At 34.4% G+C, this 23,032-nt stretch overlaps 1 protein-coding gene across 2 annotated transcripts in view; it reads right to left on the reverse strand.

Annotated features, from left to right (window-relative positions):
* Nucleotides 1-5,483: 5,483 nt before the first annotated feature.
* Nucleotides 5,484-23,032, reverse strand: part of LOC135834206 (BTB/POZ domain-containing protein 9) — a 45,193-nt gene continuing 27,644 nt past the window's right edge. For both annotated transcript variants that reach the window (XM_065348044.1, XM_065348043.1), the window contains exons 3-10: nt 11,872-12,031; nt 11,578-11,743; nt 11,357-11,490; nt 10,346-10,505; nt 6,541-6,716; nt 6,271-6,423; nt 5,958-6,139; nt 5,484-5,884 (exon numbers count right to left, since the gene is read on the reverse strand). In XM_065348044.1, coding sequence (XP_065204116.1) covers nt 5,698-5,884; nt 5,958-6,139; nt 6,271-6,423; nt 6,541-6,716; nt 10,346-10,505; nt 11,357-11,490; nt 11,578-11,743; nt 11,872-12,031 — 1,318 coding nt within the window. In that variant the 3' untranslated portion in view covers nt 5,484-5,697. The remainder of the gene's footprint in view (nt 5,885-5,957; nt 6,140-6,270; nt 6,424-6,540; nt 6,717-10,345; nt 10,506-11,356; nt 11,491-11,577; nt 11,744-11,871; nt 12,032-23,032) is intronic.

Raw genomic sequence — 23,032 nt, forward strand, 5'->3', positions numbered from 1 at the left:
TGTTTTTTTTTTTAAGACGAGTGTTGAAAAACTTGAAGTAGGTATGAGAAAACTTCAAAGAATTTTCTAGCTATTTTCAAAAGCATGGTGTCATGTAAGTAGAATTTCATCGAAATGTTCGATAGCGAAAAGTTGGCCAAATAGTCAAATTGGCGTGGAAATGAAAATCACCTCGACCTATTAAGTAAGATACGTCGATAAAATTATACTCACCAAAATTCCATTTTGATTTCGAAGAATCGAAAAACTGTTAGTAATGTAAAACTACAAAAAATACCATTATCATCGATAAAAAATAACAAAAGTTAATACACGTGAAAAGCAGTAAAATTAATAAAAATAAAATCACCAAAAAGTGGAAAATTTTCGGTAAAACTAGACAAAAATTAATTTATAAATCACTTTGAAAACTTGTGAAAATTTTATAAAACACGAAAAAATACATTAAGAAGAATAAAACTTACTAACATGTGAAGAATTTTTGAGTAAAATTTAGAAAAAATTCCATAAATTGTGTCATGATAATATATGGAAGTGATCCTTTTAAAAATGTAGCAATAAAATTAAATATGTAAATACTTCAAATTTTGTAAAATTAGTCACACACATTGGATAGAAAATTGTTAAAAACAATTCTTTTAAATGCCATGAAAAATGAAAAGTGCGTTATGATTTGATGAAAATCAGCAAAAACTGAAAAAATTTGGAATAAATTGGGAAAATTGGATAAAAAAGACGCGTGAAAAACAATGTTCAAAAAAAATGGTGAAAAATACAATAGGTAGGTAGAGGTACGTGCATTCAATGAAATCATAAAAATTAAAAATTAATAAATTGAGCAAAAACACACAGAGAAGAGAATTTCATAACAAATCGTAAGTATGCTTTTTCCAAGCACAAGTAAGAGCATTAAAAGTGGTGCAAAGAATCAATCCCTGAGAATTTTTCAGTAAAATGTGAAAAAATTGCAAGAAAGAGTCCCGAAAATATGTTGAAGTTGCCTAAAACATTGCCAAAAAGTGATGAAATGATTTTAATAAAATATGAATGTGAAGCATTAAAATCATTAAAAATCAACAAAAACTAATGAAATTTTAGCAAAATCCAACATTGCAAACGTATTTCAAGCAGTAAAAAATCGGACTACCTTTAGATTTAGGGAAAGGGGGGTGGATAGAAAAAAAATAAGGAATATTACTGTTTCATAAAATCCAATACCTCAAAAACGTGGGGGCATAAAATAGCAACGTTTCAAAATAAGGACCACTTTACGAAAATAAATTAAATTTTTATAAAATAATCCAAAAGATTCTTCAAACTGAAAAAATGTTGGAAAAAATAACGATTAAAATACGAGCTGAAAATTGAAAAAAAATTGAAAAATCGATCGCTAAATTTTGTGAAATGGTCTGAAAACATCCTAAAATCTGTGAACAGATCACTAACTTTGCTTGAAAATAACTACAAATAAACTTCAAATTAAAAAAAAAAAAATGGTTAAAATGTAAGGCATTGGCAACAGAAAAATCAACTACGAGAAAAATGAGCCTAATTGGGTTGAAAATCGTTGAAAAAGACGAAAAATTTTAGAAAAAGTGGTATATAAATGATTGAAAGTTCGGAAAAAGTGTATAAAACATCGTAAAATTGCATAAAATTTTAAAAAAATTGTTTCAAATTCATGAAAAATAGGTAAAATTTACATGAAAACTATTCAAAAATGATGTAAAAATTTATAAAATATCGTAAAAAATGCTCAAAAGTTCATGAAACTTTCTAGTAACAAATATGAAGCTATACTTAATTAAGTGCATCAAAATATATAGGTACTCTCAGGTACGTATTTCTGAAAATGTGCCAAATCCTGAAAAAATAGCACAAAATTGATTGAAAACTGACAGTATTATTCAAACACAATTCTATCGAACATTTATAACTTCACAATCTTCCAAATTTTCACATCATATATTTCCAAACAGATTTCAAAAACAGCAACACGTTTCGTTATAACCCCTTTGAAAACGATTTCGTCGACTGCAGATTCACGTACCTACCTATTAAGTTATGTGACATCATCGTCGAATGCTGCAAAAAGTATTTATAAGGGTAGGGACAGGGACACGTCATACAAACTGTCGATACTTGTCAAAGCTTCTCCTTTAGGTCGAATTTGATTACGTGCAACTCGTGCTCAGGCCCAATTCGTGAAACGATGAGATGAGCTTAGCGTTCATACAACCTACACAAATACATAATACACAGCGAAAGTTGAGATTGTGAGGGAAAAATCAGCCCCCTCTTAGCGGATCGTTATTTCTGCGTGATACCGATTTGCGGCAGCGTTCAAGAAGCTCTTAAAATTAATTGGAATTTTTTACTTTAGGGAAATGAAATGTTTGCCGAATTGACGCGCGATGCGCATCTCTACCCCCTTCCCCCCGCCCCCCATTACCTCCTATATGCCAACTTTGGCTTCTTCTCTCATCCTGACGTTTCGTTTTCTTATTTGACGTGCTCTCGATTTTCGATTTTACTATCCTTTTTATTTCCACATAACCGCCTCGTCGTTCCGTTTACATTTCCGTTTTTTCCCATGTTATTCGAGAGATGCTGGCTGTTTTCATTGCGATGCGAGCTCTATAGCAGTCACTGTTAACCCGAAATGTCAAATATTACGTACGTTTACACGATATTTCTCTAATTCCATTTCAACGCGAATTGTGAAAACGAATCTGGCTATGGTGTTGAGAATACCGAAATTGGGGGGAGTGAGGAACTGAGGAAGTTACTATAGTATCAGATGAAGGGTAACGTGCTTGTCGGTTCCATCTTTCATCATTTCAAAAGAGATTGCTATTGAAAGAAAACATCGCGAGGAATTTATTCCTACGAGATATCAGCCTACAGTTATTTCAATTTTTTCATTCTTGTTTCTAATTGAATAAATTTTTGAGAGTGGACTGAATTGGTTTTTATTTTTAAGCGAATTATTACTTCATCGGTTTGGGTTTCGAACTGTTTTTCTTTTCGCTGAAAGACAAAATACATTTCCAATCAGATAAAGCTGATCAGATAGTCCGGCATATGACAATAGGAGTAATTGCACCCCCCCCCGCCGATCCTCCGGGACAACTTTTTTCTTAAAGGGGACATCCTAAGAAACATTTTAAGGCAAACTTGCCAAAAAAAAAGTTGGTCTTACTTACAAAATGGCGGCTATTTTGACTGACAGGTCAGCCGAAATAGCAGATTTTGCGTTTTAACATAGGACTTGTACGAACTTAAGACAGATCGAAAGATCATGCAAAAATTCATCACCTGTCAAAATTTCAAATGCTAAAGTGGGTTTTTCGATTTTTGGTGAATTTTTGAAAATCCAATTTAGGACAAAAATGAGGGAAAAAATCAAAATTTTACCAAATTGACCAAGAAAGCAGAAACTTGGGATATACCCTATTTTTGACATGCCAAATCGATTGGAAATAGTTTCAACCCATTTTGAGCAGTTCTGGATCCTCCAGCAGATTTTTGAAACTCGAACTTACCACAAAATTCCATCAAATTTGAGGTGTAAAGCTGAAATTTATTCTAAAAACTAATTTCAATACGCTACGAAGTACTGCAGGTGAATTTCAAGTCGTTTTAGATCCTCCAGCGACTTTTTGAAAATTCCTGAAGCCTCCAGCAGATTTTTGAAACTTTGAATTTTCACAAAATTTCATCAAATGGAGATGGAAAGCTGAAATTTACTCTACATTCCAATTTTAACACCCTCTGAAAACGACTTCTGGTGGATTTCAAGTCATTTTCGAGGCTCCAACAACTTTTTTGAAAATTACTGGAGCCTCCAGTAGATTTTTGAAACATGAAATTTCCCCAAAATTTCATCAAACTAAGCTGGAGAGTCGAAATTTATTCTGCAAACTAATTTCAATACGCTACGAAGTTGACTGCTGGTGAATTTCAAGTCGTTTTGGAGCCTCCAGCAACTTTTTGAAAGGTTGTATGACTTTTTTTTGGAAAATTGAAATTTCCTAAAAGTAGCTGGAAGCTTCAAAACCATTTGAAACCACTTGTAGTCGACGAAGTAAATTTCAGCTTGCTAACTCCATTTGATAAATTAATGTTGGGGAAATTTCAAGTTTCAAATCTACTGGAGGCTGGAGGCCCTAAAATGACTTGAACCCACCTGAAGTCGTCTTCAGAGGGTGTTAAAATTGGAGTGTAGAGTAAATTTCAGCTTTCCATCTCCATTTTTGATGAAATTTTGTGAAAATTTAAAGTTTCAAAAATGTGCTGGAGGATCCAAAACGACTTGAAATTCACCTGCAGTACTATCGTAGCGCATTGAAATTAGTTTTTAGAATAAATTTTAGCTTTACAACTCCAATTTAATGAAATTTTGTGGGAATTTCGAGTTTCAAAAATCTGCTGGAGGCTCCAGAACTGCTCAAAACGGGTTGAAACCGTTTCCAATTGATTTGGCATGTCGAAAATAGGGTATATCCCAAATCTCAGCTTTCTTGGTCAATTTGGTAAAATTTTGATTTTTTCCCTCATTTTTGGCCTAAATTCGATTTTCAAAAATTCACCAAAAATCGAAAAACGCACTTTAGCACTTGAAATTTTGTCAGGTGATAAATTTTTGCATGATCTTTCGATCTATCTTTGTAAAGTTTGAAAAAGTTCGTGCAAGTCCTATGTTAAAACGAAAAATCTGCGATTTTGGCTGACCTGTCAATCAAAATGGCCGCCATTTTGTAAGTAAGCCCAACTTTTTTTTTGGCAAGTTTGCTTTAAAATGTTTCTTAAGATGTCCCCTTTAAGAAAAAAGTTGTCCCGGAGGATCGGGGGGGGGGGCGTGCAATTACTCCTATTGTCATATGCCGGACTAAGAGTAATTGGGAATTTCAACGTCATTCATTAGTAAATGAATCGTGATTCATTTTTCATGGGTCGTGGTTTGGTAAAGAAAATAAGAATATCGGGATGATTCCCTTTTGAGATTTAATTTTTTTTTTAAATTTCTGATGGGGAAATTTTTGTCAAATGGATTGGTAAACTTTACATCAAAAGTTTGGTACTTCTCAACGAAAATTTCAAATCTTGAAAATTATTGAAGTTTCGGGAACTCAAGATCAATTTTATTAATTTTTTTTCAAATTCTAAAAAAATGATTTTTTTGTTGAAAAATTACGAAAATTAACATTGTTTTTTCAACTCTTTTTTTTTTGCAAAACTATTCAATCCCAATTTGTTTATTTTAATATGAAAAACATTTTTGAAAAATTTACCTACTTAAACAGTGGGTTTTTTAATCTTAAAAAGAAAGTAAAAAATAAAAAACAACAATTTGTTAATTTGAAACTTTTTTTTTGTTGCTGAAACCGTGTTTAAGAGAGGAGAGCCAACTCATTCTGATTCATGATCAATTTGATCATTAATTATGGTAAAATTTCCAACTCTCCAAAAATACAAAAACCTACATTTAACATGACGACGAAATATATTTCTTGAAAATTCATATACGTAATTATAAGCATCGTCCAGCTTTTTAAATTTATCTTAAATTAATTACATCAGTAGATAGGTAATAAAAAAATTACAACGCTTCGATTTTATCATTATTTTGATATCACGTAAAATTCACAAGAAATCTACGCGTAGGAATATCAGGCAGAGCGAATAAAATAATAATTATTTAGTCGACGAAAGAGTGAATACTTCGTAGTCGATGACCGAAAAATTATAATCACCCATTAAAGCTGTATCTGTGGCATTTTCTCCATTATAGGAATGTGGTAGGTTACTATAACTGTCTTTATTCGTGTTACAATTACTGGCTATTAGTAAATCAGCTCCAGCTCCGAAAATTGGTCCACAACTGAGAAAAAAAAATTATTAGAGGTCATAAAAATTGAAGATTTTGTAATACATAGAAGCTTTACTATACTCACTCCGAATGATAACAAATAGCGTATGGTTTTTTGGTTATTTCATATTGTATCGGGCATATGGCACCTTGAGCGTTTATCAGCGAGAATAAGAAAGCCCTTTCGGAGGGGAAATAATGCCCTTTGGAATTACTCTTGACCCAAGCAACATCGCTAAATCCACCAGCTACGTGGCCTCTGTCTCCCTATGCATACACATTACACAAGAACGATACATTTATAGCGTTTCAATGTCTAGCCACGGGCTTTTGCAATCAAATTCGCAATATTTCTGCCACCGGCTCTATGAATAGGTATACGAGGTATTTGCACTCACCAAAATAATAACGTATGTAGGAGCAATATTGTCGCAATATCTGTGAAATGATTCGGCCGAATAACCGTGCGTAGAGGCTCGATAAATTAAGCGCCAAGTTTGTTTAGCGTTTCCGTACCATTGACTCAATATACTTTGACAGGTGGTTCTCTCCTGCGTATGACACAAGTGCAAACGATAAATTAGCTAGGGTAAGTTGGGATAGGATAGGTAGGTAAACCTATTCGAAATAATTCAAGGCTGAATTTTCTATGTATACGACATACGTACGTTTACTAGTATCTGGGTGGCTGGAAATAGTTTGAGGGAGATGCGAGGTTGTAGTTTTTTATCTTCTGAACGTTCTTTGAATTTATTTGGCAGTGCAGCGTATCTGTAACGTTCTAACGATAATTCTATAGGAACTACTCCGGTTGGCTCGACCTCTTCGGCGAATACTTGCGAATCTGTAAAAATAAAGGTATAAGAGAATTGTAGTTTTTTTTTGAGATGGTGGGGGTAATCCCTGTTCAACTTGAGTGAAACGATGAAACGAGGGATGTTTTCAGAAATCTTTCCCAACTTCAGCAGTTTGAAAAGAACCGTCATTATTGTTGATAGCTAAGGAGAACAGCAGGTAAGTTTTTGAAAATTGACTAAAAATAAGACTTTTTTCTATCCTCAGACTTTTGGCAAAGAAATTAATTTTTAATAGCTGTTCCTGATTTTTGAGGTAAGCATTGGAGATCTGAGGAGTCGAACTTCACAACCTGATTTATAAACAAATCATAGGGAATCTATTGGTAGCTTTCAAAAAAAAAAAAAAAAAATCCACGAGGAAAAATAAAAAATTGAGGGACTTACTTACCTATAGGGATTTGAATTTTCCAAAATTATCCAAAATTTAGAAAAAGCCTAATTGTGTATTTTTAGATTTTTTTTTTTGAAAAATTGATCCCTCAAAAATAAGTATATTTGTAACTCAGAAATTATAGTCCAGTCATTTTAGCAAAATTTTCAGCCGAACCTCGGGAATATTGGGGAAAAGCTGAATTTCACAGTATTTGTTCAGATTGGTCTCTAAAACAACCCATCAAAAGTTGCACCTCGCAACTTGACCGCTACCACCGCAAGAGGTCATTAACCTTTGCCGATAGAGGTTTTTTCGGCTGTATCATCGAAATAAAGGGTCCGAGAGGGAAAATTTTGGAACAAAAATTGTTCTACACAAAATTTCCTATCAGCCTGATCAATTCAGTTGAAATATATCTTTCAATTTTTGATAAATTTTTAAAAATCACATTTAGGCCAAAAATGAGAAAAAAATCAAAATTTTACCGAATCGAGCTATATAGAGCTAAAATTAGGCGATATACCCTATTTTTGATCTGGCAAATCGATTGGAAACGATTACAACCCGTTTTGAGCAGTTCTGGAGCCTCCAGCAAATTTTTGAAACTCGAAATTCCAACAAAATTCCATAAAATTGGAGTTGTAAAGATTAAATTTATTCTAAAACTAATTTCAATACGCTACGAAGTACTGCAGGTGAATTTAAAGTCGTTTTGGATCCTCCAGCGACTTTTTGAAAATTCCTGAAGCCTCCAGCAGATTTTTGAAACTTTAAATTTTCACAAAATTTCATCAAATGGAGATGGAAAGCTGAAATCTACTCTACACTCCAATTTTAACACCTTCTGAAAACGACTTCTGGTGGATTTCAAGTAATTTTAGAGCCTCCAACGACTTTTTTGGAAATTACTGGATCCTCCAGCAGATTTTTGAAAATTCAAATATTCACAAAATTTCATCAAATGGAGATGAAAAGCTGAAAGACTTCAGGTGGGTTCAAGTCATTTTAGAGCATCCAAAGACTTTTTTGAAAATTACTGGAGCCTCCAGTAGATTCTTGAAACTTGAAATTTCCCCAACATTAATTCATCAAATGGAGTTGGCAAGCTGAAATTTTACTTCGCAGACTACATGGTGGTTTCAAATGGTTTTGAAGCTTCCAGCTACTTTTAGGAAATTTCAATTTTCCCAAAAAACGTCATACAACCTTTCAAAAAGTTGCTGGAGGCTCCAAAACGACTTTAAATCCACCAGTAGTCAACTTCGTAGCGTATTGAAATTACTTTGCAGAATGAATTTTGACTCTCCATCTTAGTTTGATGAAATTTTGGGGAAATTTCAAGTTTCAAAAATCTACTGGAGGCTCCAGTAATTTTCAAAAAAGTCGTTGGAGGCTCTAAAATGACTCTAAATCCACCAGAAGTCGTTTTCAGAGGGTGTTAAAATTGGAGTGTAGAGTAAATTTCAGCTTTCCATCTCCATTTGATGAAATCTTGTGAAAATTTAAAGTTTCAAAAATCTACTGGAGGCTCCAGTAATTTTCAAAAAGTCGCTGGAGGATCCAAAATGACTTGAAATTCACCTGCAGTACTTCGTAGCGTATCAAAATTAGTTTTTAGAATAAATTTTAGCTTTACAACTCCAATTTGATGGAATTTTGTGGGAATTTCGAGTTTCAAAAACCTGCTGGAGGCTCCAGAACTGCTCAAAACGGGTTGAAACCGTTTCCAATTGATTTGGCATGTCAAAAATAGGGCATATCCCAAATTTCAGCTTTCTTGGTCAATTCTGTAAAATTTTGATTTTTCCCCTCATTTTTGGTTTAAATTGGATTTTCAAAACTTCACCAAAAATCGAAAAACGCACTTTAGCACTTGAAATTTTGACAGGTGATAAATTTTTGCATGATCTTTCGATCTACCTTTGTAAAGTTTGAAAAAGTTCGTGCAAGTCTTATATTATCTGCGATTTCGGCTGACCTGTCAATCAAAATGGCCGCCATTTTGTAAGTAAGGCCAACTTTTTTTTGGCAAGTTTGCTTTAAAATGTTCCTTAGGATGTCCCTTTTAAGAAAAAAGTTGCCCCGGAGGATCGAAGGGGGCGGGGTGCAAGTACTCCTATTATCATATGCCGGACTATTATGTTTGATTCAACAACTTATTGGCCTATGATCATTTTTTGGTGAATTTTAGTGAGACATTTTTTGATTGATTTGACAAAATTTAATCACATTGAATTGGAGGATATCATTTTTTTCATCAATTCAACTAATTTTAAGATTTTTGAACCGGTTTTGAAGGGATTTAAATTGACAGAAAAATCTCGGAACTGAACCAAGAGTAGGTATGTGAAAATACATCACTGGTCAAATCTTCAGAACGCGCTTATAAGGGTATTTATTCCTCTTTGGTGAATTTTTAAAAATCAAAATTGAGCCAAAAATGAAAAAAAAATCAAAGTTTTGTTGAATTGATCTAAAAAGATAAAATTCATGGAGTATTTATCTTGATTGATTGTAAATTGTATCGAACCATTTTGAGCAGTTATGTAGCCTCCAGCAGATTTTTTAATATTGAAATTTCCATAAAATTTTATTCAATGAAGTTGGAAAGCAAAAATTCAATTCTATCATGAATTTTTTTAAAAATAGAGTTACTAAAAATTGCTGAAGGCTCCAAAACGGTCTAAACCCATCTTCGGGCTCGACTTGGCAAGTCAAAAACAGGATGTGAATTGAATTTCAATATGTTGCAGTTATAAGGTTTAGTTTTCCGAATTCCTTGGGTAAAATTTTGCGAGAATTTAAATGTTCAAAAATGTGCTGGAGGCTCCAAAGGCGTTCAAATTGGCTCGAAATTGTGTACAATCGACTCGAGGAGGGATTAAAATAGATTTCGTACGAATTTTAGACGCACTTTGGCGCCTGAAATTTTTACTTTCGATGCATTTTTCCATGTTCTTTCCATTTATCTGTGTTCAATTCAACAATTTGTTTTTATGAGAAACATCGCTCAAATGGGTAGATACGTATTTGCAATTTGACACATTTTTCATTTCAAAAAAACTTGTTTCAAAGTTTCCCAAAATTTCAAAAAGGGTTTTAAAATTGAAATCCGCACAAATTGGTAGACATAGAATAGGTATAGAATGTCAATTCGATGATAATTTATACCTAAGCCCAATATAAAGGTACGTAGCTAGATTTCATATACCGAGCTATGTTCAGATTTTGGCTTATACTTACCAATTAACAATAATCTAACGTGATTAATCACGCCGTTTAATTGTTGGCCAACTCTAACCCTTTCTTCTTCGGTCCAATGAGCGGTCGGTTGAGTTACCCCGGCTTGATATTTTGCCCAATTCAGCACCGCTCTCCAGACATCTTCTTCTTCCAAAGCTACCTGATTTATCATTTCGAGGGAGAAAAAAAAATATTATTCTCTGGCGTATTATTCTCGACCGTAGCGTGTAGCGTGTAATAATATATTATACACAATATATGTACATATATGCGAAAAGACCATTGAAATTAAGATACGAAGCGCGTGTAAAAATACACACATTGCAGAGAAAAACAGCGCTAGGAGGCGAGCAACAGCGACATCAGATGCAGCAAAAAGGAAAGAAAAAAACGCCATACATTACTTTTTGAAAACCGCGCACCACCTCACACACCTCACACGACGTCGCTGAAGGAAAAAAAATGCTCTTATTTCGAGCATACCTCCCCCTCAGTCCCTCGTTGGTGTTGTAACCTTTGCACAATTCGCTAGCTCGCTCCGGCTGTTTAGAAGCAAACGATTTCGCGTACCTACAGTATTTTTCACGAGTGCACTTTAAAAAAACACTTTCCCAATGCTAAAAAAGCATTTCCTTTCGTATTGTTTTTCTATTTTAGATTTTTATAAGCGTTAAAAATTCTAAAAAACGTAAAGGTTTCGCGAGAAAATAATCAAATGCTTCCTGCACTTTGCCACGCTGGTTTAATACCTTCGACAAAGTACAGCCTTTTTTTTTGTTTTTTGTTTTTATTAATGCAGAGCTTTTCGCTTTCTGAAAATATTCCATATTGTTCGCGTGTACCTATATAAATTACACGATAATTAATTTCTTTTCAATTTTTAATGTTTTTCGCGTATTTACAAACGATATTTTAAAATTATTCTCGGATTCGTTTGTAATACGGTTGCCTATATTCCTTTTTCTACAACATCGTTTGAACTTAAAATAGTTTTAAAATCATTGCACTTACGCAGTCGGATGAAATGAGTTTTACTAAAGCGTCTTTGTATAAATTTAAAAACGAGTTTGTTTTCATGCATTCGGCTGCATTTTCACCAATGTAAGAAATACAACGATCGACTAATTGCTTGATGCCTTTGCCACCTGCCAAATGAATGCAAACATTAATTACATTTTACAAAACGAATTTACATATGTAATTCAACCCCTGAAATTTGAATAGCTACCTACCTGAAGATCTCTCTTGTATTTCCATTCCAGCAGCCAAAAAACTACAAGCGTTTAAAATAGACAACGTAGACGTGATATGCTCTTCGCAACTCATTCGTAACTCTTCAACACCTAAATCCTGAGCAATGGTCAACATTTCGAAAACGCTGCTATCTTGAAAAAGCATCTAAAATAACACGAGAGAAAAAAACACATAAAAAAAACACGCCCAAAGAAAAGTAAAGAAGAAAAAAACGCCAACCTCGAATAAAATGAAAAATTGGCTAGTTTTTAAATTACAAACTCGTAGCTCACTTTTCCCGTATAAACGTAGGCAATAAATTGTCTGAATGTTTCCCCTTGAAAATGAGGTAATCGTATCGGAGTCCGCGTTCCAGGCGCGGAAGGTGGCGATACCGAGCATCCGGGAATTTTGCAAATTTCTCCCCTTTTAACCGTTTGGAAACTTTTACACCTAGAAAAAAAGAAAGCCAATCGATTGCGGTATTGTTTTGCGAGAAACTGTTTTTTAAATTAAACCAACTTACGCCCGAATAAGTTATATAAAGTAACGAGCTACAATATTTTAGAGTTCGTTTGCTATTCTGTTTTGCTCATTTTTTGGTATCGAACGCGATGGTTGGTTGCGAATAATTTTTAGGAGAGGGAAGAGAGAAGGCGAGGAGGAAGGGGGTAGGTGATAGAAAAAAGTAGTTCAGTATTCTGAAAATGTTTGAAATATATTTTGTAAACGATACTAGAAAGTTCCAAACACGGTAGGTATTTCAGTTCTCAAAAAAATTTCAGCTGAAAAGAAAAGCCACCCAGAAAAAGAATTTTTGATGTAGATAATTAAATGCAAATTAATCCAAGTTTTTAAAATATGTTCATCCGAATAAATTACATTTGGGTTCAGTTGATTAAATTGCACCACTACACAACTGAATTCAATTGATAGATACAAGCAAAGCATATAATCTAATTCGATCCAAAAACAAAAAAAGTGATTTGATTAGAACGAATAGGTAGGTAATTGAATTGGATTCGTTTTCAGATTAAATCTACCTACTCAATTCAACTGGCCCCTTTCGATCCCATTCCAATATGTTCTGATCAAATTTGTTTGAAAATTTTAAAACCTGGATTAAATATAGGTAGTAGGTAATAATAATAGTAACGTAATTTTGAAATTTGAAATTTATTTACTTGGGGTAACAATACTTAATAATAAGTAATAATAATGAAAACTGAGAAAGGATTTGCTCTAGTAAGTACTTTAACCCTTTGAGACCCGAGAAGAATCTGACGGATGAAAATTGAAAAATTTCGTTGTATGAAAAAGAGTAGGTATTATATGATTTCATTCAGCAGATTTTAAAAAAAAAGAGATTTACTCAAAATTTCATTTCTCTATCTTGTAATGACATAGAACTTTGCGAATCTCTACTACAACAAGCCACAGACCAGCTGCTATCATGGTCACAGCAAAATGGTTTGAAATTTTCTCACTCTAAATCTGCTGCCCTGTATATTTGCAAACGAAATAAATGTGCCCATGAAATAAACATACACTTCAATAATACTCCAATTCCAACCCTTCCATCTGTTAAATACTTAGGAATCATCGTTGACAACAACCTTTCCCGGTCCTCTCATATTTTTTTTTTTTTTTTTTTTTTTTAAAAAAAGGGTTTATTTTGAATAATATTTACATCTTATAATTACTTATCCCTGCGGTGAGGGGGCGGGGCCTAAGCCCCGCCCCTTCCGCAGAGATAATACCAGTACAATCTTAAGTTTAAGGGGAGGGTGATGTATATTCTAATACTAAATTACAAACTTAATACTAAAATTTAGCTATAAAGACTATGTACAACTTAAACTAAGCCAAGATTAGGAGTGTTTCAATTTTGCTTAAAACTAGGAGGGGAAGGGGACGGTTCGGCCACCCAGTGGTCCTGGAGCCGCAGTGAGTGGGGGGCCCCAGTTTTGGTTGGGACTGCTGACCCACCCCCCCAGCACCAGGCCAAAGGCCCGGAGCTCCTAGGCAGTATCCCAGAATCGCTCCCACCACTTCGGGGTTGAGGGAGTGGTCACCCTAGGATGTAGCCCATTCCCCCCTTCCGCGGATTTGGAGCGACCCCCGACCCATCTCCCATTTTGGGGTAGGCCTAGGAGGTCTCCGGGCACCACTGTACCCTTAACTACCTCAGAAAGAGATCTCCTAGAGTAGGATTGTCCAAAAGGATATTATTTCTGATGTGTGAAAGTGGGAACACTCGGTCCTACCTTACATAGTGGATAACGTTGGAGTAGTTTTGAATGCTGAGAATGGACACATACCATAGGTCCTCTCATATAGAAGAAATCAGATCCAAATGCTTCAAAAAAATAAATCTACTTGAGAAACTTTCACATACTTCTTATGGTTCTGATTGTCATACCTCACTCAAACTATACCGCACACTCATCAGACCAGTTTTAGATTATGGATGCTCTATCTACACTTATGCGCCTGATAGTTGCCTCCACAGGCTAAACACTATTCAAAATACAGCTGTACAAATTTCCACTGGAGCCTTTAGAACTACCCCTACTGTAAGCCTTCTTAATGATGCTTCTGAAATTAGTCCACTTGACATACACAGGCAGTATATTTCCACATCAACTTACTTGAGCATAAAAACAAACCCTGACTGCAACATAAAGTTGGAATATATAACTCCCATACATTCACTATCTGTAAAATTCCAATCTTATCTCCAACAAATTGAAGAAATTAACATTAAAATACACCACTTGTTAGTAAACCCTATCCCACCTTGGCAATCTTCTAACCCTATTATTGATCTATCTTTGACAGAATTCAACAAAAATCACACCAACTCCATCATACTTGAAAGACATTTTCTTCTCCTTCTTAAAAAGTATGAATAATTCAGTCATATAATACTGATGATTCAAAAACTCAACAATTCACTAGATGTGCATTATGCAATCATTCATGACGATGTATCTATCCCCATTGCTCTCCCCTCCCTTTGCACTATCCTTACTCCTGAACTATATGCAATTAAATCTGCAATTTCATATTCCCTTGATTTTTCTTTAAATAATGTCATAATTTTTACTGACTCTTTATCTGCTTTTTTATCAATAAAAAACTATAGGTCAAAATATTCACATCCTATATCACTTGAGATCACCAAACTCCTTCAACTCTTTCAAAATAGCACACCCATACTATGTTGGGTACCTTCATACTCCCAGATTCAAGGAAATGAGCTAGCAGATAAAATAGCTAAACAGGCATACCTCCACCTCCCTCTTGCCAACATACCAATCTATTTATCTGATTTAAAACTCCATTCCAAAACACTAATGCATGAAGTATTTCAATTTTCATGGTCTCAGGTCCCAAGTTCAAATAAACTCAATAGCATCAAAAACACTACATCTTTATGGAAAACTTCTGAGCAACTTCAACGTAAATCTGAGGTTCTTCTCACCTGACTCAGGACTGGCCTCTCCCTTCTCACTCACCGAATCATATTCCTTAAATAGCCTCCACCATTATGCCCAGAATGCAACAACATCCCCCTAAACATTGCTCATTCACTAACAGACTGCCCGTCCTACCAGAATGAACGCTCCAGACACCTAAGTTCTAACCAACTCCAGGTCCTCCTTTCTGACAACCCTTCTCATAAAATGAACCAGATTTCAAGAATTTCAGCTCGTACTATCCGAATTCCTCGTTATAAATGAGCTTGTTCCAACAGGTACCATTTTGTACATGTTTAAATGGCGTTGTGCTTGGGACCAAGCATTTTGCTCGTTGTATCCAAAATCTCGTACTAACCGATCTCATTAATGAGCGATTTCCACTGTATATACTTAACTTTATTTCCTGTAAGTAAACTTAATTTCAAGCTTTTCACTCATAAATATGTACGAGCCTCTAGCCTATAAGTTGCTGTATATGGCTCATTAATAAATAAATAAATAAAGTGATTATTGAGGCAAAAATTGAGAAAAAATAAAAAATAATTTTCTGTACAAAATGTGGGAGTAACAATTAAATTTTTAGTTAAAAATAGAGAGATTGTCGGCGGGGTCTTTAAAAAAAATATGTATACTTACATAATATGTATTGGAAATTGGCTATTATTACCAAGGTGTTGATGGGACTTCCACGAACACAAGGCGCTACCTTACAAGACCCTCTCTCTATTCATTACACACAACAGGGTGTTAAAGAGAATGCATCGCTTTTTGAATATGAATACTGACTTATGCCGACCCCTGTATAATATGATGTGTAGGGCTGAGATATTTATTTTCAAAAAATTCCAAAATATTCCCTATGCATAAATATTTCCTAAAAAACGTGAAATATGTAAAAATATTCCCTAAAAACCTGAAATACCTATTCAAAAAAATTCCCTTACATTTTGTTGATATTATGTGATATTGATGTGTAGATAATGTTTGTACTTTGTACCATTGTATGTACCTAGACGTATAGGTACATCAAACACAGCTGTACATTTGTTGATCGACGTGACATCACGACATGCCAGGTTGATTTATTTATCACGATGCCTATGTCATTCCTTCACCAGGTAACTGATTTTTTTTTTATTCAAATATACACCTTATCCAACATATGTGCCAGAAAATCGCTTGTGAAAATTCTTCATAATGTCTTAACTGTAATATGTACCAGTCAAGTTGATTCGATAAGTTAGGTAGGTACAACGAAACAAATTTTCACCAGTAGAAATGAATTTTTTGTGGAGATCACTTTTTGTGGTATCATTTTTCATACTCGTAGGTAAGTAAAGTACGCTGTCTTTCTCATAATAGTGAAATCCAGTTTTGAAATTATTAATCAATGCGCTATATAAATTTTAATTTCAGGTGGCGAATGGAAGGGGTGGAACTTGAGTAAGAAATTATCTATACACATTCGTAGCAATACCCACTGTTTAAGACGATATCTAAAAGTGAAATCATAACACTACTTGACTGATTTAAAATCTTTTCCCTGAAGTTTTTTTTGTTTTTTCGTTTTTTTAGACTACAGGGATTGCTTGAAAGGAAGATTCGAGGCATATGTTGCAGCCATGGAGGAAATTTTTGCTCCCGATAATTCATTAAAAGAGCGCAGTTTTATCAAACAACTTAAGGGTCAGTAATATCAACTATACCCATATTATCGATAAACGTCTACTCATAGTAATTAGTAGCAACAGAACTAATATATCTACCTAACAAATAATTTTTTTTTCACGAACGCGAATAGAAGTCGACCCCAAAACAATAGAGAGTAAGCACGTTGTGAAAAATTTTCAATTATAATTTGCCATTATGTATTAGCAATATACTACCTTTCCTATTTCGTGCATACCTTTTATCCAACAAATCCGATTGATTAGTGCTATGCTAATGATTACAATGAATTTGCTTGTACTTTAAATATAGGCCTGGAAGACTTTTTGGAACTATTTGGAAAATACGTCATCAAGTGTGCCCGGCATTTGAATTATGACTTGGTCACAGCAAATGTCCAAACATTGAAAAAGGCCAGAGGTAATAGTTTTATAAAAATAATACTTCGATTGTAAAGATTTTTAACACGTTTCGATTTGATGTGAATTTTCAAATTTATATCCACTTTCATAACTACCTAGGTGTTTTGTTGAGTTTATGTACCAACATAAAAAAAATGTGCCCGGACGGTGAGTATTTTATACATTGATAGTACCTTATGTACCATACCAACGTTAGGTACTATTCTTTCACATTTCTCTTACCTAAAAAAAAAATAAAAGACTTATAACCTGAATCATGCGCCTTATTTTAGTTTCAGATCCGATTGCATTAAACAGTAAGTACTTACTATCTACCTCTACCTACTGGGGTACGACGAGGGGATGGGTAGAAATACGTTTTTCCAAGATCAAACAACATGAAAATTCAGGGATCGTGAATGTTTTGAGGTTTCAAGCAAATTCAATTTTTTAGTTCTCAAAAAATACGTTGATCACCACATGTGCACAAATTATTATTCAATTGTATATCATTCATTATTCTGTACTTACTACCTAGTACCTACGCAATGATTCAGAAAATGAATACTCAAGTAAAAAATATTGATTAGGTAGATACTAATTATGATTTCTTTGCTTTTAAGCTGAACTTCATGAAACGTACGTAGGTGTATTAAAAGGTAAGTAGATATAACACTCATTACACTTGCTCTTGATCACTTTTGAGGCCCAAATGAGAATTACTTTAGGAGAAGAATCGCAATTCTTGGAAAACTGTGGATCATATGATAAAGACGCGGCCCCATTGTTGTTCGATGAAAGTTATAAATCTTTACCTGTACCTGAAATGAAGTCAAGCACGAGTGCAAGTACGAGTACGAGCAGAGGTCTTTCCTTTAGAGGTTTCAGTAGGATATTTTCTCGAAGTTCTGCAGATGAAACGCAGTAAGCAATGCAAAAATTTGAAAGGTGTGCCAATGCTTACCTACCTATTTCATATTTTTAGGTAGGTATAGGTACCCTATGTGTAATTGTATAAATCCATATTATGTTGTACATACCTGACTACAATGATAATTAATTTCATATTTTATTCCAAAAAAGTCTAGTTTTAAATAACAAGTTTTTATTTTATTACATTAGGTAAGTAATTGAGTTAAGTGCCTCCGAGGCTCCGAAACGCAGAATAATAGGCTAATAAATGAACTATATTTTAAGTAAGTTGCTGATTTTTTTAAATATATCATTTATTCTTGTTTCTAACCTTGCTGGTTAAAAATTAATTTTTTCTCCACTTCCTTAAATCATTCGAATGAATGTAAAAATATTTAGGCCTATTTCTATGTTTTTAACAAATTGAGAAGCTTCAAATGACATTTTTGAATGAAAACAATGAAACCATGAAAATGAAATTAGAAAAGTATTCAACTTCCATCATTATTTAGCCTCAATTCTTGCAGAAGGAAAGGAGGTGAGAGCCACTCACAGATTTTGTGAGGTCTGACTGTACCTACCATCCTACTTAACTAAGACTCTAGGGTGAGCTAATTTTCAAATTTCTCAAAATCTGACAAAGCCCACAGTGGTTAAAAATCTCAAAGTAGTTGCCAAAATTCAAAAAAACCCTCAAAATTGAAAAGTCTCAAAACTTGATTTGAATACTCGTACACACTTAGGTGTTTTCTACACCATATTATTCCACCCCTTTTTTTCCTAATTTCAAACGTTTTTTCACTAAACTTACATCTTATTATAATAAAATCCACTTCCGATTTCTATACCTATAGTAAATTTTACGCTATGGGTATGGGGTTTATTATCGAATGAAAAACTTTAGCTGGTATCGAATTTTGGAACTCGAATTTTGACCAGCTCTATATTTTATTGAAAATTTCATTATAGTCCGGCATATTACAATAGGAGTAATTGTACCCCCCCCCCCGACCCTCCGGGACAACTTTTTTCTCAAAGGAGACATCCTAAGAAACATTTTAAAGCAATCTTGCCCAAAAAAAAGTTGGCCTTACTTACAAAATAGCAGCCATTTTGATTGACAGGTCAGCCGAAATCGCAGATTTTGCGTTCCAACATAGGACTTGCACGAAATTTTTCAAACCTTACAAAGGTAGATCGAAAGATCATGCAAAGATTTATCACCTGTCAAAATTTCAAGTGCTAAAGTGCGTTTTTCGACTTTTGGTGAATTTTTGAAAATCCAAATTCGGCCAAAAATGAGGAAAAAAATCAAAATTTTACCAAATTGACCAAGAAAGCTGAAATTTGGGATATACCCAATTTTCGACATGCCAAATCGATTGGAAACGGTTTCAACTCGTTTTGAGCAGTTCTGGAGCCTCCAGCAGATTTTTGAAATTCGAAATTCCCACAAAATTCCTTCAAATTGGAGTTGTAAAGCTGAAATTTATTCTAAAAACTAATTTCAATACGCTACGAAGTACTGCAGGTGAATTTCAAGTCGTTTTGGAGCCTCCAGCGACTTTTTGAAAATTCCTGAAGCCTCCAGCAGATTTTTGAAACTTTAAGTTTTCACAAAATCTCATCAAATGGCGATGGAAAGCTGAAATTTACTCTACACTCTAATTTTAACACCCTCCGAAGACTACTTCAGGTGGGTTCAAGTCATTTTAGAGCCTCCAGCGACTTTTTTGAAAATTACTGGAGCCTCCAGTAGATTTTTGATACTTGAAATTTCTCCAAAATTTCATCAAACTGAGATGGAGAGTCGAAATTCATTCTGCAAACTAATTTCAATACGCTACAAAGTTGACTGCTAGTGGATTTCAAGTCGTTTTGGAGCCCCCAGCGACTATTTGAAAATTTCTGAAGCCTCCAGCAGGTTTTTGGAATTTTAAATTTTCACAAAATTTCATCAAATGGAGATGGAAAGCTGAAATTTACTCTACACTCCAATTTTAACACCCCATGAAGACGGCTTCAGGTGGGTTCAAGTCATTTTAGAGCCTCCAGCGACTTTTTGAAAGGTTATATGGCGTTTTTTTGGAAAATTGAAATTTCCTAAAATAGCTGGAAGCTTCAAAACCATTTGAAACCACCATGTAGTCTGAGAAGTAAATTTTAGCTTGCCAACTCCATTTGATAAATTAATGTTGCGGGAATTTCAAGTTTCAAAAATCTACTGGAGACTCCAGTAATTTTTAAAAAAGTCGCTGGGGGCTCAAAAATGACTTGAACTCAATTTATTTCAGAAATTTGAGCATTTCCTCAAATTTCTAAATGAAATGTTAAGTAAATCACAATTTTTTTAAAAAGATCTGGTTAACAAAAATATACTAGGTACTTAATTAAATTTTTCAATTTTCATCTGTCAGATCCTTCTCGGATCTGAAAGGGTAAATTCGTTCGATTTTTATTGCAGTAGTTGGAGTGATTTGATCGAAAACGTCGTTATTTACCAATTTACTCGAACATCGGAAAAATTGTCACAAAAGGAGACAGATTTTCAATTTATTTTACATTTCGTTTACCCGCTCGTACTCGTCGATAGTAAGAAAAGGAATTTCAATTTTAATGCAGCCATCTGCAATCAATCTAACGTTTGGTTATATTGTTATTTGATTTCGGTTTGCTGAGCGAAGATGGGTAAAAGACGATAAAACTTCTTCGTTTCGAAGTCAACATTTCCTCGATTTAGAAAAGCAAACCTCAAACGGCAGCATTCTTTTATTCGGGCACCTAAATTAATTATTCTAGTCCGGAAATTGAAAAACGTCGCAGAGTCTCGGAGTATTTACACAGGTACCTCTAATACAAAAGTATGCTATCTGTTACATCAAGACTATACCGTGAGTAAACGCCACCGAGTTCGGAAGAAAAGGCAAAGCGAAGCGAAACGAAAAAAAAAGTCCACGTACGAACGTAGAAAAGCAGCTTCTATACATGTTTAAATCGAGAGAAATCTTCAAATATCGTGAAAAGTAGAAAAGAAAAAAATTCATTTCCCTCTTGAATCTGTCGTAAGGCTTTTATATTTAAGTTTTAAATCACTTGGGACTTGTTCGCCGGAAAAATCATTTCCTTTTGGAGTCCTATTCTGAAGGCGACGCGTTCGAAATATGTTATTCGAGCACTTTCGACTTTTTATTTGCTTTTATTCGTTTTTAAGTCGCTTCTTATGCGAAATGCGTTTGACGAATTTTCTTTAAACCATTTTTTTTTCTCAACCAAAGAGCGGAAAAACTTAAAATTGAGTGGTGTTCGAAGAAAAAACCCTTCAATTTCCGTATACATACGTTAAATTTTGTTATATTGCGGCCTTTGGAATGTGTCCGGGCGTACATCGCGGTCTTAAACGTATCCATTATTGCTCGACAAATTTTTCCTCGTTTGAACACACTTGGAATTTTCAGGGTTCGTTTCATACTCGAAGTTTAACCCTTAAAGACCCAGGCTAATCCTGAGATGTTGTGTGAAAATGCTTTCAATTTCCTGAATTAGATCATCACAAGCATCACTTTAACCCACAGTTTGCCCCCCAGCCCCTTAAAGCCGTCTCGTAAAAGCCGTACCGATTTATTCAATTTTCCTTGAAAACCGAGAGAGCAAAAACCGCAATGAGGTCAATCATGGAACTGAATGATATAGTATCATTAGGTGTACTGAATGAGTGAAAGCATATCCCTAAAGAACACCCCACCCCTTTTTGGGGGGCAAATTTTCAAAAAAGTTGGGATAAAAAAATTGGACCCATGCTCCATTTTTGGATAAACATGTTGATGGTAGACCCTTCACAAAATGAAATCATGAAAGGTGTGAAAATGGTGGACCAGAGCAATTTTTTGAAAATTTGATTCGCTTGTCTCGATAAAAACCCGACAACCCAGGGCATGAATACGCAAAGTACATAATATGAGAAATATTATCAAGTAGGCTTGAAATGACAAAAACAAGAATTGAAAGGAACACAGATGCTTTTAACAGCACATAAGTTCAGATAATCTACAATCCACCCATCAAATCTGTTTATCACTCCGTGGATATTCTTTCTCGATATTTGTCACCAAATAGTTACATCCTACAAAGGTTAGCAGTACGATTGTTTTTCTGCAGAAATATCGAAATAGGTTTATCTACCACTTTGAAAAGCTTTACACAGTCAAATTGCAGCACTCCCTGGCATTTCATAATGTTCAAGCATTCATGAAGAAGTCACTATCCCTTCTCGATCATAGATAATGTAGTTCCACATCATGAAAATTGCATGAGCAGAAGTCGTCGTTTACAATCATGAGATTGTGTCTAGCTTATGACTACAGGATTCAGGGAATTTGAGATTCAGTAAAAAGCTTTCAACTGTTGTTCAACCACAACTCTGAACTTTTGAATGTTTTGAGAAATTCCTGCTGAAGTTGATATTCTTTCTCGATATTTGTCAACAAATAGTTACATCCCGGAAAAGGTTAGTGGTACGATTGTTTTTCTGCAGAAGTATCGAAATAGGCTTATCTACCACTTTGAAAAGCTTTACACTGTCAAATTGCAGCTGTCTCTGGCATTTCATAATGTTGAAGCATTTGTGAAGAAGTCACTATCCCTCCTCGATCATTGATAGTGAAGTTCTACATCTTGAAAATTGCTTGAGCAGAATTCGTTGTTTCCAATCATGATATTTCATGATGTTGAACTACACTATCAATGATCGAGGAGGGATAGTGACTTCTTCACGAATGCTTCAACATTATGAAATGCCAGAGACAGCTGCAATTTGACAGTGTAAAGCTTTTCAAAGTGGTAGATAAGCCTATTTCGATACTTCTGCAGAAAAACAATCGTACCACTAACCTTTTCCAGGATGTAACTATTTGTTGACAAATATCGAGAAAGAATATCAACTTCAGCAGGAATTTCTCAAAACATTCAAAAGTTCAGAGTTGTGGTTGAAC

This window comes from Planococcus citri, chromosome 2 (genome assembly GCF_950023065.1).
Source record: "Planococcus citri chromosome 2, ihPlaCitr1.1, whole genome shotgun sequence".
In the NCBI taxonomy this organism is placed as follows: Eukaryota; Metazoa; Arthropoda; class Insecta; order Hemiptera; family Pseudococcidae; genus Planococcus; species Planococcus citri.